A 19,275-nucleotide genomic window follows, 5' to 3' on the forward strand; every position below is an offset into this window, starting at 1 on the left:
GAGCAGCTATATTAGACAGAATCCCCCTCCCCCTTCCACCATTTATATCCAACTGATCTTTTGCCCTCAATGGACAGTAACACAAAGCATCCCTCATGCTGTCTGCTTAGGACTCCACATGTATTCTTTTCAAATATGGTCACAGGCTGCAAAGTTTAGAGTGGGATCCCAGCTTTTCTTCAGGTTGGAGATATTTGAACCCAGGATTCTGGTTCAAGTCAGTCTCTACTTCATTTGACCGTTTCTGAGAAGAGCACACCTGAGTAAGGAATCTGTGGAAATGTACAAACAGTATCAACACTTTGATCAGCAGCTGAACTACATAACATGCCCTGGGCCGTGATCACCTGGGCCCTCTGGCTCTAAGAACCCGGGACTCAGCTCATTGACCTAGGTCTGTCAGCTGAGGCAGGTGATTCTGTAGCAAGAGCTCATCATTCTGTGTGTGTGGTCCAGCCACCACTAGAGCGTGGCAGAGCACCTCAGTGAGTGGGGGTAGGTACAGCTATACACCCATGAGAGCTTGGGGAATAATCCCAACATGTGCGGCTCAAAACAAAGCATGAGGTCTCAGAGACATTCCCCTTTAAGTTACGTGTCAAAGTTACTGCTAGTAACATGGCCTATATCATATTGCTTGGCCTCCAGCCACTAGCGGGCAGCGGTATTTGTCACACACACCAGCTGAAGTTGGGCCCATAGCAGGTTGAGCCTTAACCTCTTAGGCCTCCATTCATAGATTTAAGACCTGAAGGAACCATTGTGGCCATCTAGTCTACTCCCGTGTGTAACACAGGCCCGAGAACTGTCCCCTGCTAATTAAGCAAGGTGCCCACTCTGTGTCTTTAGGAAGCTCATTTGGACCTTAGACTAAAGGCAGCTCCATTTCAGAGGATGAGAATGGCTGCGTGATGTTGCAGTCTATATGGTTTTATAAAAAGTATGCTAATAAGTGAATATAATGTAATTGGAATATGCTTCATGCAAAAGGTCTCTTGTAAGGTATCATTACAAAGCTTATAATCTACTGAGTGTGATCATCCTATTTGTACAAATGTACCACTCTTGTATCTGAAACTAGAAATATGAAATATCACTCTGAGGGCCTATTGTAATTATGCAAAGTGTGGGGCATTAATGGTGCTTTGGAAACTTGATGACTCCAATTAACCAGGACAATTGTCTGCAGATGGGTGTGTTTTACCTGTAAGTCTTCCTGTATACACGTGTGCTGGCAAGTGGGCAATGAAGTCTTGCAGTGACATGTGATCGTGTAGCCTGAACTGGAATCCATCTTTAACCTGGTGTCTTTCCATTGAGGAGGAGGAGTGGGAACCCAGAGAGGGACAAAGAATTCCCGCCTTATGCAAAAGATATATAAAAGGGTGGAAGAGAGGAGCCATTATGAAGAATCCCCTAGCAATCACCTGAGCTGGAACAAGAGCTGTACGGGGGGAAAGAATTGTGCCCAGGCCTGGAAGGGGTCCAGTCTGAGGAAAAAACTTACTGAAGCATTTCTGAGTGAGATTATCTGTGTTCAGTTTGATTAGACATAGATTTGCACATTTTATTTATTTTGCTTGGTGACTTACTTTGTTCTGTCTGTTACTACTTGGAACCACTTAAATCCTACTTTCTGTATTTAATAAAATCACTTTTTTACTTATTAATTAACTCAAAGTATGTATTAATACCTGGGGAGACAAACAGCTGTGCATCTCTCTCTATCAGCATTATAGAGGGCGAACAATATATGAGTTTACCCTGCAGAAGCTTTATACAGGGTAAAACAGATTTATTTGAGTTTAGACCCCATTGGGAGTTGGGCATCTGAATGTTAAAGACAAGCACACTTCTGTTAGCTGCTTTCAGGTAAGCCTGCAACTATGGGGCAAGTAATTCAGACTCTGGGTCTGTGTTGGAGCAGACAGGAATGTCTGGCTCAGCAAAACAGGGTGCTGGGGCCTCAAGCTGTCAGGGAAAGCAGGAGCAGAGGTAGTCTTGGCACATCAGGTGGCATCTCCCAGGGGGTTTCTGTGATCCAACCCGCCACAGGCTGTTTTATCCGAAGTAATTCCATCGCATGTAGCATGCTTCCACTGACACTCTTGGAGCCCAGTCAGTTACCAAACAGAGCAAGAGGCAGATTTCAGCCACTTTGCAATTAGCATCTTGGGGCCAGACGTCGGGTGGCACCAGCAGAACTGCCCCCTGTTCCTCAGCCCCTGTATTGGTTGCACATGTCTTGTTGATATGTGCACCATTATGATTGTACTGCAGTTCCACGGAGCAGGAGGCTGTTCCTCGGCTCTGAAGCAGAACTGCAGCCAGAGAGAGCGCACTTGAGGAGGTGGATATTTCAAGCTTTGGATGCTGGGACGTGCTTCAGAGATGGGGGATGTTATATGTTTGTGACAGAGACTTGCACAGAGCAGGGAGCGTCCAATGCCATACAGCTCATTGTTTTCTGATTAGTTTTATGCAGCCTCATACTTTTTTGAAGAATAGTCTCTCTGATTTCTCTCGGTGTCTAATAAAAGCAGAGGGCTGGGTGAGGAGATGATGTAGCTGACAGTATACATTACAGGTTTCTGTAAGAGGGGGGTGTAATTTACACACTGAGAAAGGCATGGGGGTGGAGTGGCAAAAACAACCAACGGGAAGGTGTAAGAAGATGCATGGTACAGCCGAGATGGCCTGACATACACTGATTTACTGCTGAGTAACAAACACTGCCATTTACCACCATATCACATTGCCTCTGAACTAGGCTGAAAGGCCCACAGAATATGTTTGGAACACTATGACTGCCCGACATTCCAGAAATGATGCTTGGTATAAATGCTTTGACCCAAGTCCCCATTTCTTGGCTACCAATGTCCAGCATCCCCAATTGAAGGGGCTCAGCTTCAGAAGAGAAATGACCAGATCATCACAGAACAAGAAAGAATTCAAGTGGGGAATTGCTTTTTAAGTGATGATCATTGCCCAGTGCTTTGTGCCTGGGTTTCTCAGACAAATCCTTGGATCATCCTTCATCAAACAACAGATTTTTATAACTCCCCAACAGGACTGGGTCCCCGTTGGTGCAGATCCCAGTCACTGGAAAGGGAAAGTGTTCTGCACCCCAGGAGATCTGCACTTACATGGTCTTGAATGGACAAATCTGCACTCAGCTCAAATGGCAATGAAAATGTTATTCTTGCAATTATGCATTTGTACAGAAAGTCTGCATTAGGGGTGTGATTCGGCTGGTGTGAACAGTTAGGCTAAAACTTATAACAAATGAGCAACCACTTTATAGCAGTCACTGTGCTGCTCTCAGAGTTTCATGGAAACAGGGAGAAAACTCAGATTTTCCTGCTCTGAAAACACAGGCCTCTACCACTGGAGCTACACAGTCGAGTAGTTCTGAATACATCAGCTAGCAGGGCAGGAACCCACACACGCACAATATAGACCTGTCTGCACAAGCCATTGTTGCACTGGCTGGACTGACATCAGTTACCACGGATCTCACACAGTCAGTATTTTCCCATCTGTGTTGAGATGATACCAGCCACACTGCCCCCCTGGGAAGAGCCCATGCCTCGGAAGCCTATGCCCAGAGCATGTGGACGAGAAGTCTGACTCCCCCACCACATTCTCCCTACCTCAGCAATCCCTGCAGTATATTGCAGGAAGGATGCCCAGCATGCAGTGAAAAGGCAGCTGCAGTGCAGTCAGATCTCTGTGGGTGTTTTTCTATTTCTAGCTGAGCCACAAACACAGAAAAAGGGACGTCCTCTCGATGGTACCGACTTTATAACGCCAACGTCAGTAATGACTCCACAGTTATGGCTGCATCCAGGCTTCTGTTCTAAGCCCTGTTTTCTGCCCTCCTCATTTTGAATTGAAGCAACCAATTTGTTTGTGACACGTCAGGAATAGAATTTTTCTAGGGATTTTGTAAAGTTTAAGATTAAAGACTTTTGAAGGAAAGTTGATCCAAAACTAACAGTGATTTTAAACTGATGCGCTGGGTCTTACCTTTGTCCCACATGTCCTCGGCACAGCAAGCGTTTTAGAAGCCTATACTTGGAAGGGTACATCTACACTGCAGCTGGGAGGTGTATTTCCAGCTAAGATAGATGTACACACATTATCTCTGCTCAAGCTAGTGCCTAAAAATAGCAGTGGCACAGGCTGGCTGAGTCCAACCCCCAGGTACACACTCCCATATCACCTCATTGCAGAGGTGATATGGGAGGCTGTTCCAAGAGCTAACGGAAATGGTATGCCCCATACACAGGCATTGACTGAGAGGATGCCCAGCTTGCTGCCAGTGATGGCTCCCCCATGACATTATCTTCAGTGTACATAGAATCATAGACTATTAGGGTTGGAAGGGACCTCAGGAGGTCATCTAGTCCAACCCCCTGCTCCAAGCAGGACCAATCCCCAGATTTTTACCCCAGTTCCCTTAATGGCCCCCTCAGGGATTGAACTCACAACCCTGGGTTTAGGAGGCCAATGCTCAAACCCCTGAGCTATCCCTCCCCCCTTAGATGCCACATGACAAATGGCATCTAATTTCTGGCAGCGGTGCTTTACAAGCGACTTTCCCGTGGGTCCAGAACATGGCCCCCTCTCCATAATGAGAGAACCTACCTTCCATAATGGTGACTGGATCTTCCATTTTGGGCCGCAGTATATTTGGGCCGAACACCGTGGCGAGGTTCTGGACGCTCATCTTGTTCACGCTGGAGTGAGACTGAACTTCATCAAGGAATCTTCAGGAGCCCCCCAGAAAAAAAAAACAGCGAGAGAGAGAGAAAAAAGAGTAAATGGCACATGAAACCTTCCATCTCACTAGTTCCTTGTGCTCCTATAGCCACCAGTTGTCTCTCGTCTTAGACTGTAAACTCTGTGGGCAGGAGCTGTCTGGATATGTTCTTACAGCACTTAGCGCAGTGGGGTCTCGGGCCATAACTGAGGCTCCTCAGTGCTGCCACAGAACAAATCTATAATAATAGTAACTCCAATTCCACCGGAACGCGGAAAGAGGAAAGGGCCAGTGTCACTAGTGCTGCAGACATGGGACCATTTAACATGTGTGAAAACTGAGGTTCTTTCCTCTTTTAACAAGGATCCACGATACGCCAACCACATCACTTGTAGGCAAATACTTTTCACAAAACAACCAGTCTGTATCTGACCTCTCGGTCCTCAAAGGAAACCGAAACAACACCTTCAAAAGACAAGTTTGGGAACATCAGTTCATAACTCTGCTACACATCAAAAGTCAGACATTTTATAAAGACACGGGATTTATGGCTCATTACAATGATCTGTAATCCCCTCACCTTCCTTTGTCCTATGGCTGTAGCAGCGTTAACTGACCACTTCACTTTGAATGGGCTGTTGCAATGTGTGCTAACTCCATATCTGTCTAGCTGTGACACACTTCGGCTGCTCTGCACTACAGAGTTAGGGCAAGTCTACACTACAAACTTGCATGTAGTGCTTCTGGTGAAGACACTCTAAGCCATTGGCTTAATAACTCCAGAAGTTATGTTGGCAGGAGAAGCTCTACACAGGGGTTAAGGTCAATAACTATGTCGCTCAGGGGCGTAGATTTTTCACAACCTTGAGCGATAGTTATACCAAAGTAATTTATAATGTAGACCTGGCCTTAGGTTGACACAAAGCAGCTTACATTGACCTACCTATGAAAGTGTCTATACCTAAATTTCGCTCCTGCTGATGTAACTGTTCAGCTACGCCGACTTAACTCCATCTCCATGAGCAGTGTAGCGTCAATGTAGCTAGGTCAACACAGTGTTATCTATGCTGCATTACTTATGTCAACTGTTACTGGCCTTCAGGAGCGTTCCCACAATGCCCCACCCTGACAGCACTGACACGATACAAGCACTCCTGGTGAGGATGCGCACTGCCAACACAAGGAGAAAAGTGTAGACCACACACAAGCGATGTGATTACTGTGGTGGTGATATGCCAACCCAAGTTAGGTCAACTTAATTTTGTACTGTAGGCATGGTCTGAGTACCTTTCACTGATCTGAGGAGGAGCCCTGTGTAGCCTGAAAAACTTGTCTCTCTCACCAACAGAAGTTGGTCCAATAAAAGACATTATCTCACCCACCTTGTCTCTCCAGGAATTCACAATGGCAATTTGAGCAAATTCCTGCTGTTTCTTATCCAGGAACATGGCAGAAAGGAGCAAACCACCATTCCCAGAAGAACTGCCATTCTCACTGCCGCCCCCCATATTTTTAAAAATCATTTGAGAAAAATATACCATCCATTTTTGTGGAAAAGGGTGAAAAAATTGAGGTGAAATGGACCCCCAAAAGTCTTGCTATGTTACAGCACGGGGGAGGCAGGACTTATTGATGCTCTATTTAAACTTTAGAGAGACAAGGTGAATGAGGTGATATCCTTTATTGGACCACTTTCTGTTGATGAGAGAGACAAGCTTCCGAGCGCGCACAGAGCTCTTGCTCAGGTCTGAGAACTGTACTCAGAGTGTCATAGCCACACAGAAGGTGGAACAGATTGTTTAGCATAAGTAGTTAATGAGACTGAGGCCATGTCTACATCTAAAATTTTGCAGCGCTGGTTGTTACAGCTGTATTAGTACAGCTGTATAGGGCCAGCGCTGCAGAGTGGCCACACTTACAGCAACCAGCGCTGCAAGTGGTGTTAGATGTGGCCACACTGCAGCGCTGTTGGGCGGCTTCAAGGGGTTTTGGGGAAGGCGAGAGCAAACCGGGGAAGGAGACCAGCTTCGCCGCGGTTTGCTCTCGCGTTCCGCGAACCACCCTGCAAACCGCAGGGAAGGAGACCTGCTTGCTCGGGGGTTCGGCGAACGCGAGAGCAAACCGGGGAAGGAGACCAGCTTCGCCGCGGTTTGCTCTCGCGTTCCGCGAACCACCCTGCAAACCGCAGGGAAGGAGACCTGCTTGCTCGGGGGTTCGGCGAACGCGAGAGCAAACCGGGGAAGGAGACCAGCTTCGCCGCGGTTTGCTCTCGCGTTCCCCGAACAAGCAGGTCTCCTTCCCTGCGGTTTGCAGGGTGGTTCGCGGAACGCGAGAGCAAACCGCGGCGAAGCTGGTCTCCTTTCCCGGTTTGCTCTCGCCTTCCCGGAACCACCCAGCAAACCTCAGGGAAGGAGACCTGCTTGCTCGGGGTTCGCGGAACGCAAGAGCAAACCGCGGCGAAGCTGGTCTCCTTCCCCGGTTTGCTCTCGCCTTCCCGGAACCACCCAGCAAACCTCAGGGAAGGAGACCTGCTTGCTCGGGGTTCCGGGAACGCGAGAGCAAGCCGGGGAAGGAGACCAGCTTGATTACCAGAGGCTTCCTCAGGTATGCTGGGATACCTGCTTATTCCACGGAGGTCAAGAAAAGCGCTGGTAAGTGACTATACTTGATTACCAGCGCTGGATCACCAGCGCTGGATCCTCTACACCCGAGACAAAATGGGAGTACGGCCAGCGCTGCAAACAGGGAGTTGCAGCGCTGGTGGTGCCCTGCAGATGTGTACACCTCCTAAGTTGCAGCGCTGTAACTCCCTCACCAGCGCTGCAACTTTCTGATGTAGACAAGCCCTGTAAGAACTTTAGTACAAGATCTGTCTACTCCTCTGCATTAGCACAGCGTCTAGAGCAGTGTGGGCCCAGTCTTGGTTTGTCCCTAGGCACTACCGTAACAACATGATTAATACTGAGTTCTGCTGGCAGGGCAGTGGGTGATAAACCAAGTGCTTCATTTATCAGAGCTGCATAAGCATTGAAACCACACACATTTTTAAAGCAGGAGTTTAGTTATATGGTGCAAATCAGCTCATCAAATAATTTGCATATAATGTCACACAAAGCCAAACAAAACTCGGCAGCTCTGGCATTCCTGGGTGCTAATTAATGCCACTTACTTGCATATGTATTTGAGGAGGTTGTAATTTGCCTGGGGCAGGGTCTTCACCTGTTTAGCCAGCTCTCGGGTGCCCTATGGGAAGAGACAAACAATGAGAACAGTGATGTAGAGCAAGGTGTAGCCTGTTCCTCTGCAGTCAAGGGCAAATCCTCTTCCCTCAGCCAGGCCCATGCCATAAGACACTGAAAACGGGGTGCTTCATAGAACCCCTGGGTAGGCATGCCCTGTCACTCCCAGCAAATTGGTACCCCCTAGGATGGTGCACTCTACCTCGGGGGGAGAGGAAAAAAGATAATGACATTGCAGATCTGCCAGTTCCACCTTGCCTCCAAATGCACCCATCCCGAGAAGCTGGATGTGTGCAAGCCCCGTGTGTTAGACTCCAAGGATCTGCACCTGTTTTGCTGCAGGCGATGTGGCTCCTAACCCCCAGGATGTTTCCTGCACAATACTGCCTTCAAAACTTGTAAGAATATAACAGCCAGACTGGGTCAGACCAATGGTCCATCTAGCTCAGTATCCTGTCTTCCAACAGTGGCCAATGCCAGATGCCCCACAGGGAATGAACAGAACAGGTAATCATCAAGTGATCCACCCCCTGTCACCCATTCCCAGCTTCTGGCAAACAGAGGCTAGAGACACTTCACAGCATGGTTTTGCATCCCTGCCCATCCTGGCTAGACCTATCCTCCATGAACTTATCTAGTTCTTTTTTTGAACCCTGTTATAGCCTTGGTCTTCACAGCATCCTCTGGCAAGGAGTTCCACAGGTTGACTGTACGTTGTGGAAGAAATACTGCGTTTTGTTTGTTTTAAACCTGTTGCCTATTAATTTCATTTGGTGACCCCTAGTTCTCATGTTATAAGGAGTAAATAGCACTTTCTTATTCACTTTCTCCACACCAGTCATGATTTTATAGACCTCTATCAGGTCCCCCCTTAGCCATCTCTTTTCCAAACTGAAAAGTCCCAATCTTATTCATTTCTCCTCATATGGAAGTTCTTCCAGACCCCTAATCATTTTTGTTGCCCTTTTCTGTACCTTTTCCAATTCCAATAGCTCTTCATGTGCAAACACAATTCCTGCCATCATTTTACAGAGGCACTGATCTGAGAGCGAGATCCCCAGCTCTGCGACCCACTGGCACCTGACCCTCCTCCCCCTCCCCCTTTCCCCAAGCTCCCTAGACACTATCAAACCCTACTCTCTACATCTCCCGATTTCACGAGCACAAATTCTGCCACTGCCCTTCGGCAAGGCACTGCACCTCAGTGCCTCAGTTTCCCCACCTGTAACACAGCACTTACACTACCCCTGTCTTGCAGAGGAACAGAATAATGACCCTTTGCACTTCCATGCAAGAATCTCAAGGCATTGTACAATGGATTTAGCCTCAACAGCCCCTGGAGAGGTAGGGAAGTATTATTCCCATTTTACAAGCAAGGAAACTGAGGCGCGAAGAGGCAATGGGACTCCTCCATGGCAACACTGTGGCAGAATCAGGAAAAGAACCCAGGAGTCCTGACATCGAGTTTCATGCCTAACAGGCAGTCCTACTCTGAGCAGTGACTGCAAAAATGGCTTTGTGGGGCTTCTTGTTTAGTGCCTCTCTATGGACTGGACCAAATGTTGTCACTTTACTAATAAAGTAGGGGACTGGGAAAAAATAAGCTGAGTGGTTGGGCCCCCCCCAACTCCTGTAGCTTGCCCTAGCCTACCCCCGGGTCCCCATGAGCCAATGTGCACTGCACCCCCATGAAGCTGGGATCCACACCTCTAGGAATATACACACCTTGTACACCCCCCACCCAATCTTGCCTCAGTTTGTGCAGCAGAACCTCACTGGTTCTGCTGGAAAATGACCACTGCATCTGCATAGTAAGCAGCAGGAATTACCCTTGAGCGGAGTGCCTGCGCTATTCCCCAGTCTGAAAAACCCTGCTTGGAATTTTCTGGAAAAAAAACACCCCACTCAGTTGGGGAAAGAGAAACGGGCTGGGGGAAGGACGACAATGACACACACTTGTGTTTTATGAAGTGAAACAAGCTATGCACTCTGCAGTTCACCACGTGAGCAGACTGATTCCTCCAGCATAAAAAGCACACACTGTCCAAAATGAAGAGGTTGAAAAATTCAGTACATCAACCACCAGTGGATACCGATCAAGTCACTAAACCTTTACTGCTTGAGTCAGCGCTCATTAAAGTAAATGGAAACTGTCCCATGGACTTTGATGGGTGGTGGACAATGCCTTAGCTAGTTATGATTACCGCTCTTTTCAATCTGCCCTTAGATAAAAATGCAATTTGACCAGCTTATTTGCCTGCTTAGCTACCAGTTTGATATGAACAGTGCAACTGATGGCTGGGCAGTAACGCAGGTTTTAGAAACTCACATTCCTCATTTGAGGACACTAAGTTATGGATTATTAAGTAATGTTGGGAAAACTTCAAGAAAAGGCTACTTTTCACAGATTAGAGAAAAACATTAGATAAATTCAGAAAAGCTTCAGAGAATCATCCAAAGAAAGAGAAAAACACCCTTCTTATAATATTTCACTATTTCTGCTTCCATTCTCAGCCCAATCCAGTAAGTTCCAAGATGTGGAGTGAGGGGAAATCTAGTTATTAAAAAGGAAAATTTAAAGGTCAAGAATTCCAAAAGTGACTAGTTGGATGCTTTAATATCTGGAAATCCAACTTGAGACATCTTAAAAGGGTCAGAGAAAGCGGGTGCTTAGCACTTCCTGAAAACCAGGCCTGTTTAATGGTGTCAAGAAAGGTGGCAGCCCAAATCACTAGCCAGCTGTGAAAACGCCAGCCATAGATGTTTGAACCTCCGAAAAGGTTCGATTCAGGTACAGTTACAGTTTGGGATGAAAGTTCAGCTCAGTTTTTAAGGGACTCTAAACAAGTTATTTTACCATATTTTTAGAGACGGGCCTGATCTACAAGAAATTGAACTAACAGGGCAAATTCTTCCCTGGCTTTCACTCTGTGTAACCCTATTCACTTCAAGGGTATCAGTCAGGGCAGAATCTGGCTGTGTGTGTTGATAAATTGCTCCATGCCACGGCCCCACAGGACTGAGCAGAGGGCTTTGCCATGGGAGCTGCACCTGATCCTTCTCTCATCAGTTAGAGGGTTAGTTTGATACAGGACCCAAAGCCGGTAGACAGAGAAAATGGGGTTAGAAAGATAGAGTCCACGGACTGATCACGGTGCAGATATTTGCCAGATAAAACTTCTCTCTTTATTGCTGCAGACTTTGCAGAAGCACTCGTCATTCTGTCACAAGCTGGCATCCACTGACACAGAGACCAACTGCTGCTGAAAACGCCACCACCACAAGAAAGTGTGAAAGCACTTTCCTGAATGCTAGGAGCGCTAGGCAGAAATAGTCCAATAGCACTGGGCATGAGTGATGGCTGGGATCGCCCATGAGGGCCAGCTAGCTCTGGTACTCTTTCAATTACCAGTGCAGTGTGTTTTATTAATGGCTCAACCCTCTGGAGTGACACTAACGTAAACTACAGTGTTTTGCACCGATCCGACAAGCGACTGCTTCACAAGGACTGGTTTCAGGAATCTCCATGGTGCAAAACAGACTAAGGCTAACACGGGAGCCTCCAGCTTGGGCTAGGAGAACCAGAGTTCAGCAAAGTCACTCAAATCTTTGCCCCAAGCACTAAACTGAATCCCCTTTTTATATGTTTAGAACTAGCTTATTAATTCCATGAGTGCTGGGTTCCATGTGGAAGTGGAGAGGCCAAAAATACTACCAGGAGAGCTCAGCCTGAATCACATAATTTTTTAAAAGGTTTCAAAGTGTTCCTCCAATTTTTCATTCTCATGCACCTGGGCACTGCCCTGCACTGGCTGAGACCAAAACCAAAGTGCCAAAATACCCTGTAAATCAGAAAGGCTGTAAATCATCCCATTTACAGCGCTACAGCCACGCCAGGCACTTGGAGGTTTTACCATTTTCAAGGACACTATTAAAAACCTGTCTGCATTATAGCAGCCACATTGGGTTGTACCAGAGCTGAGGGGCCTGGATCACTGTTGGAAGAGAAGCTGTTACACAGAAAGCCTGTGGCGAAAGAGACTGACCTGGGGAGCTCTGGGCATTTGGATAACAAACACAAAGTTTAGGACAGCTCCTGAGGCTGGTTTGCTGCAGTTGGCGAGGGCAGATGCATTGAGCAGTACTAAATGTTTTATACAACAATACCCAACTCTGTTCAAAACAGAACAGCCCAAAGAGTCAATAGAGACATTTTTAGTGGGGTAAATTTTAAATGAAGAAAACTTCAATCAAAAGTTTTAGGCCAAAAAATTTCAGTTCCCACGGGAAATTTCAAACTGCTTCAAACCCGACTTTTTGAAACAAAACAAAAAGTTTTCATTTCAATATAATAGGTTTTTCAAGCAAAAATTTGTTAGTTCTGTTTTGAATTGACCTTTTGACTTAAAATGTCTTTTTTTTCAGTTTCAAACAAATTAAATGAAAATACATTTTGACTTTTTAAGTCAAAACATCCAATTCAAAACAAAGATTTTCATTTCATTCAGAAAAATTGAAAAACTGATGGCTAAAGTCAAATTGAACATTTGTTTTTGAGAGTGTTGATTCAAAACTAACTTTGGTTTCAAAATTCCTCAGGGGAAACCTGACATTTTTCATCAGAACCAACATTTTCCCCAGGAAACACTTCAGTTTCAACGAAACTGCATTTTTCAGCAAGAGAATCTTCCACACAAAGTTCAGCCAGCTCGATGAGCCAGTGCAGTGTTCCATGTTAACTGTGCTTCCCGCTCCACTGGGCACAGAAAGACTGGGGAAAATCCCTGTCTGTGCTGCATGTGTTCCCGTTCCTTCAAGGAAACGACCCACGCTGAGACTCCAAATCTTCTTGACAACTCAGAAGCTGTGGCAAGTGCATTTTCAGTAGTGGCTTAAAGAGACACCACCAAGGCATGGGCAATGCTCTATGCTAGACAGAATAATACGTACAATTCTGTCTAGCATCATTCACACAAAAGCAACTCAGATGCTGCTTCCCAGACAATTGCAGCCAGGACAGACAAATACAGGCCAACTGTGTCAGTTATAAACTAAATGAGGACATAAAATGATGTTTGCCAAACTTGGTATTGAGTCTGCTCTTGTGTAACAGGCTTCAGAAATCCAAATCTCTCTCCCCAGTCTGTGCAGGTTAAACCCAGTCCACATTACCACCAAACTAAATCAGCTAAAGTGCTGCTGCTTTTTATAGGCAGCAGAGCGGCTGTGCTTGTGTCATAACGTAAGAAATCTGTGTGCTGAATACAGAATCCAGGCCTGGAGGCCGCACCACATGCTTTGCAAATGGTGGCCACACTTGTACATCCTCAGCAGGGATTGAATCCGGGACCATCAGCATCTCTACACAGACCTTTGCCACTTGAGCTAGAGCGTAACTAACTGTGTAACTTGCTGTAAGTAGCAGGTTTGTATTATAGGCCACTAGGAGCAGCCAACAGAGGGAGATACGGGCCTGTACTAGGGACCACACATACATGAAAAGAACAGGAGTACTTGTGGCACCTGTTCTTTTTGCTGATACAGACTAACACGGCTGCTACTCTGAAACACATACACGGCAGTGGTGATCGAACCCAAGACTGTTGACTCCACAGGCATCTGTTCTTTGGCTGACACTAGAATCAGGCTTATAAAATCCGCACTTAGAAAGTGATAGTCACACAGTTGACAGCAGCTCTGACATGCCATCCATTAGAGAGCTCAGATATCACAGTGACAGGAGCAGGACTCTTGGATCAGATCTATCCCTTTGTCAAACATCCTGCCCCTCCTAACAAGTCCATGAGAGAAACGACCCTCCCGAATCTCTACCACAGCCAGAGAGCTGGAGGGCTCCTTCAGTCCCTTCCACTGCTTGGAATAAGATAGGGAGAAGCTGAAAAAAAGACCCTAAAATGAAAGGTGCTGTAGAGGTGCTAAGTGTAATGTCCCATCATACCCACATGGGAGAATATAATTTGCCCTTTTCTGGCTCCTTTCCTCTGAAAAACTCAAAGCCATTTACAAACATCCGTTCGAAAAACCTCCCCATACCCCTGTGAGGTAGGAATTATTATCCCCAAGGAAGAGATGAGACACTGAGGCAAAGGGACTTGTCCTAAATCACAGGAGCAGAGCCAGAAATAAAACCCAGCTCTCCTGACTCACAGTTGTTACTGCAATGCCTAGAGGACAGGCCTGCTAAGGAAGAAACAGCCATAGCCCAAGAGTACGTAAAAACGTGTACGATGGACACAGAACCACAGGATTTCAAGACTAACCTGCGAAAGACGTCGGCTCCAAGCTGGAGCTTACAATGTTAAGGCCTGATTCAAAGCCCGTCAGAGTCACTGGGAAGGTTCCCATGGTCGTTAATGGGCTTTGGCTCAGGCCCTGAAGGAGAAAATGGAAAGGCTGTTGTTCATTGAGTCGCGAGGCTCCAGGAATGGCACTGCGGGTAAAACGAGGAAGGACAGAAGGAGCACTAACCTCTCCCTTGTCCTTGGAGAGCAGCTGTCCACATGACAGGAAGTCTTCATATTTGGCAAAGGGGATGACGGGCTCTGGCAGCTCTCGGAGATAAAGCTTCAGGAGGGACGCCACGGTGTGAACATCCGTGTTGCTGCAACAGGAGGAAAGAGGGGTGAATTTTAGAAACATGAATGCTGACTGCCCCATAAGCCCTATGCACCTTTTCTGGGAAGGGCGCAGGGAGGCTTCTAACAGGCCCTTCTTATGATGTATGAAAGGGCAGGCCCCGAGGAGCGAAGGAGGAGGGCACTCCAGCCACATGTCCAACTAACATGGGCTAGTCTACCTGAGGGAGTCACAAAACCCTCAGGTAGGGAGCCCACACATACTTTCACTATGGCCTGCCCCAGAATTCATGCCCTCACTCCTCACCACACAGTGTGACAGAGACAAAGCACTAGATCAGAGAGGAAAGTGCCTTCATTGCTCAGCTGCTTACAGGCATGACCTATTGGTGATGGGGAAAATCTCCAGATCTGTCAAGGAGAGAGGGTGGAGCCAGGTGAGCAGGGGAAGCAGGATGATGGTGGGTGGACACTCTTGTGAAGTGAGGAGAGCAGAAAAGGGTGCTCTCCAGATAAGCGTGCTGTTGTGACTGCTGTGCTGAAAATAAAGCTTTGTACCTTCTAAAAACCAAACTGATCCAGCGTTTGGCACAACAGTGTAACCTTTGCTGCTTCTGATAGTTGTCACTCTCCCCAGCCAGTGCCCAACGCTGTGACTGTCGGAGCAGAATACAGCCATTCTGAGCTGCGTCTGCCCTGCGTGCTGTACAGCCGGTGACACTCCTGCCTGGGTTTGCCCCTTTGGCTTTGAGGCCCTCTGCCTCCCAAGCCATGTCATTTGGCACTTGCTGTTTCATACTCTATACCAGAGCACTAGCCCAGTGTGTCTCTGCTCCACTCACACAGCTCGTACTGCTCTGCTCAGGTTTCTGCTTTCTGGGTCATCCAGACAAGCTGACCATGCTGGGGACAAATTGCTAAAGGAGAATAAAAGAATAGCACAAGCATGTAGGGACAAAATCAGAAAGGCTAAGGCAAGAAATGAGTTATACCTAGCAAGTGACTTGAAAGGCAACGAGAAGAGGTTTTTAAATACATTAGGAGTAAGAGGAAGATGAAAAACGTAGGCCCTCTATTTAGCAGGGAAAGAGAGCTAATAACTGAGATCATCAACAAGGTGGAAGTGTTTAATACTCCCACCTTTTGCTCAGCTCCTAGGAGGAGGCATGGCCAGGCTGTTCTGCGAGCTGCCTCCAACCAGAGCACTGGCTTTGCAGCTCCCATTGGCTGGGAGCCACCGCCAATGGGAGCTGCAGGAGTGGTGCCTGCAGGCTGAGGCAGTGCATAGAGGTGCCTGGCCACAGCCTCTGCCTAGGAGCTGAGCGAGGGGGATTTCACTGCTTCCAGAGAGCCCCCCCAGGTAAGTGCTGCCCAGAGCCCACCTCACCCCAGCCTGTGCCCCAATCCCCTGCCACCTCCTACACCCAACTCTGCTGGCAGTGGCCTGAGACTGCCCAAGCAGCGGCCAGTGTGACTGGCGCAGGAGCTGCTCGAGCTGCCCCTGAACCAGGCGCACTGGTCACTGCAGAAGTCACAGAGATCACAGAAAGTCACAAAAACTGTTATTTCCATGACAAACTCGCAGCCTTAGCCATGCTCAATTGTTCTCCATGTCCACTGACAGCACTAGTAGTAGTAATGGGCTAAATCTGCACAAGGGAGATTTAGGCTGGATATTGGGAAAAACTTTCTAACTATAAAGGATAGTTAAGCGCTGGAATAGGCTTCCAAGGGAGATTGTGGAATCTCACCCCCCATCACTGGAGACACCTGTCAGGGATGGTCTAGATTTGGTCTCACCTCACTGTAAGGGACTGGATTTGATGACCTCTTGAGGGACCTCCCAGATCTACATTTCTATGGTTTTATAATGTTTTTGTATTACTCTTGATCCCCTTCCTTGTGCATCCTAATATCCTGTTTCCTTTTTTGGCTGTAGCTGCACATTAAGCAGAGGTCTTCATTGAGCTATCAACAATGACACCCAGGTCCCTTTCTTGAGTGAAGAGAGCTAATTAAAACCCTGTAAGGTTTGAGCAATTTCTATTATTCCCCCCCATGTGCCTTACTTTGCCTATATCAACATTGAATTTTATTTGCCATTGTGTTGCCCATTCCCCTAGCTTGTTGAGGTTGCTCTGACTGTTTCTTACCAATGCTCTCTGGTCCTGCCTACTAAATAACTGTTTCCTCTGCAAATTTTCCTACCCTGCTGCTCACTCCCCTTTCCAGATCATTTGTAAGTAATCAATTAGCTGAAATAAATCAAGTAAAGAACACAGACCCTAGTCTGGAACCATAGTGCCCTCAGGAGTTAACCTTTTACCATTTTGAAAATTGGCCACTACGCCTATCTTTTCCTTCTGACTCCAAGCCAGGGTTTGATCCATGGCAACACGTTGCCTCTCACCCCGACTACTCTAGTGGTACTACAGAGGCCCCTTGCATGAGGCCTTTTGGAAGTCTAAATACATTACAGCAAGTGGCTCTCCTTTTCTGGCTCCCCTACTCTGACATGTTCAAAGACTTCTAAGAAAGGTACATCTGGTGACAATGGAGAACTAGAGGGGTGGTGCCGAGCACCTCAAATCCTTGTCTCTGCGATAACGCCCCGTTCTCTTTTGTTTGGTTGCATTTCCAGCCCTTCTAATAACTATCCTGGGAGGTACCATAGCTTATCATATGCAGGGCTGGATTAAATTAGATGCGAGTCTGCAGATGTTATCCTTTTGGGTTCCCCTTGGTGCATATTCAGTTCCTTCCCTTTACTGTTTTACCCCCACCCTGCCTGATGCCAAACACTCTATTGTTAAAGTACCTTGGCATTTCAGTTCCAGGTTTAAAATGTGATAGACCAATTGTAAAACTGCACGAAAGCCAAAGCAAACAAAACCATTTTAATTTCAACACATAACTGGTAGTAATAAATATAGTAATGCCATAGCATTAATTAACTAATTACCTACAGCAGTGGTATTCAAAAACATTTTCTGGTGGGCTGGATAAAGCAAGGTCCAAATCTTAGCAGGCCAAATGGCTCTTCAGGTGTTTGCTCTCTAATGAGCCTGCCATCAGCCAGGGATCGTTAACGTTTCAAGAGTTGTGTCCCGGATGGTATTTATTAATCTCAAAATAAAAGGTTAATTGTGCCAGCATACAATATTCCAGTGAAATCTTGCAAACAAATATACAAATACACTGCAATAAGATTCAAACAACATGCTATTAATTCTATTAAAACTAATTAAAATTAGAAGTTAAACTCACAAGAAATAAACTGACATCTAATTTCCCTTTCTTATTGAGCGAAATGTTGACACTCATTCATATAGTCCCTTTTTTGCAAAAGTACTGAGCAGCATACAATCAAGTTATCTAAAGAAAGCATGTCAGTTACGGATCACTTTGTGTTGCACAAGTATATCTGTATATACTTGTTCATAAGCCGGATATTTTTGGTAAAAAAGTGACGCATCAAAGAGCGGGGTCAGCTGATAAACCAACATTTGATGATTTTAAACTCTATGGAATCACTGAATTGAACATCTAATACATTGTTGTTTTGTTTACCTGGAGCATCTGCAGGCATGGAGCCCCTCAGCTCCTCGTGGCTGCGGTTCGCCATTCCCAGCCAATGGGAGCTGAGGGGCTCCATGCCTGTGAACGCTCCAGGTAAACAAAATGTCCAGTCCCACTAGCGGCTTACCCTAACGGGCCAGGAGCCAAAGTTTGCCAGCCCCTGAAATATAGGGTCAGCTTATGAAAGGGACATACAGTTTTTGCTATTTTTATGTAACCACCTTGGGGGTTGGCTTATAAACGAACAGGCTAATGAACGAGTATATACACAAGTGCCTGATTAAAAGTGCACCACTGGAAGTCAAAATGCACCAACCCAATCTAGCACCAATGCGTTTAAATGTAAATGTCATGTTTCTAAATTAAAGACATGGGATGAGGGTAAACAGAGGGAAAACAAATAGAAGTGCATCTGCCCAGTCCCAATCAATTCATCCCCCAGTTTCCATCAGTTCTGCCTCTATCTCCCACCCCGCTATCTGCCCAACCCACCATCAGCTGTGCCCCCCTCATAATTCCTCTTCTGCTCGCATAGGGGTTCTTCAAATCCCTCCAGGCTGCAGCAGGGCCCCCTCCTCCTTCCAGACAGAGGGGAGCTCCAGGTGTTCTTCATACCCCTTCTCCTTCCCAGGCCAGGAGTTACAGGGAGATTGGGGCAGGAGCAGGGGGGCATCCTTGCTCCTAGGAGGGGAGGGCAGAAGAGGGCCCAGAGCCATCATGAGTTGTCAGGCTCCTTCTGCTCTCTCTCCTCCCGTCCCCTTCTGTGAGGAGGCACAGCTCCTCTGCTCCTCCCCACGCCACATGTAACAGTTTGAGGGTGCTGTGTGCAAACAAGGCCTCTTAGCAAGGTTTGGGAGTGACATAAAGGGGATTTCTTTCACCTCTATGCAACCCCAAAAGCAAGTGACTGAATCTCACTCACAGCTGCAGAAAAACATTCACCTCTGGGCGAGATCATGCCAGGACGCTCTCAGACAAGGACAGAAAAGGCCGGGAGGAATGGAAGCTGAAGCCCAGCCTTAGCTCTACTGTGCGATGCTCTTGCCCGTGCACGGCCCACAGCCTTCGCTATACATGGTGCCCTCCTCTTGCCCAT

General features: G+C 46.9%; 1 protein-coding gene across 5 annotated transcripts in view; it reads right to left on the reverse strand.

Moving 5' to 3' along the window:
* Nucleotides 1-19,275, reverse strand: part of ARHGAP22 (Rho GTPase activating protein 22) — a 265,828-nt gene that overhangs the window by 11,131 nt on the left and 235,422 nt on the right. For all 5 annotated transcript variants that reach the window (XM_050960123.1, XM_050960124.1, XM_050960125.1 and 2 more), the window contains 3 exons: nt 14,494-14,626; nt 7,935-8,008; nt 4,651-4,772 (listed from right to left, as the gene is read on the reverse strand). In XM_050960123.1, coding sequence (XP_050816080.1) covers nt 4,651-4,772; nt 7,935-8,008; nt 14,494-14,626 — 329 coding nt within the window. The remainder of the gene's footprint in view (nt 1-4,650; nt 4,773-7,934; nt 8,009-14,493; nt 14,627-19,275) is intronic.

This window comes from Gopherus flavomarginatus, chromosome 6 (assembly GCF_025201925.1).
Source record: "Gopherus flavomarginatus isolate rGopFla2 chromosome 6, rGopFla2.mat.asm, whole genome shotgun sequence".
In the NCBI taxonomy this organism is placed as follows: Eukaryota; Metazoa; Chordata; order Testudines; family Testudinidae; genus Gopherus; species Gopherus flavomarginatus.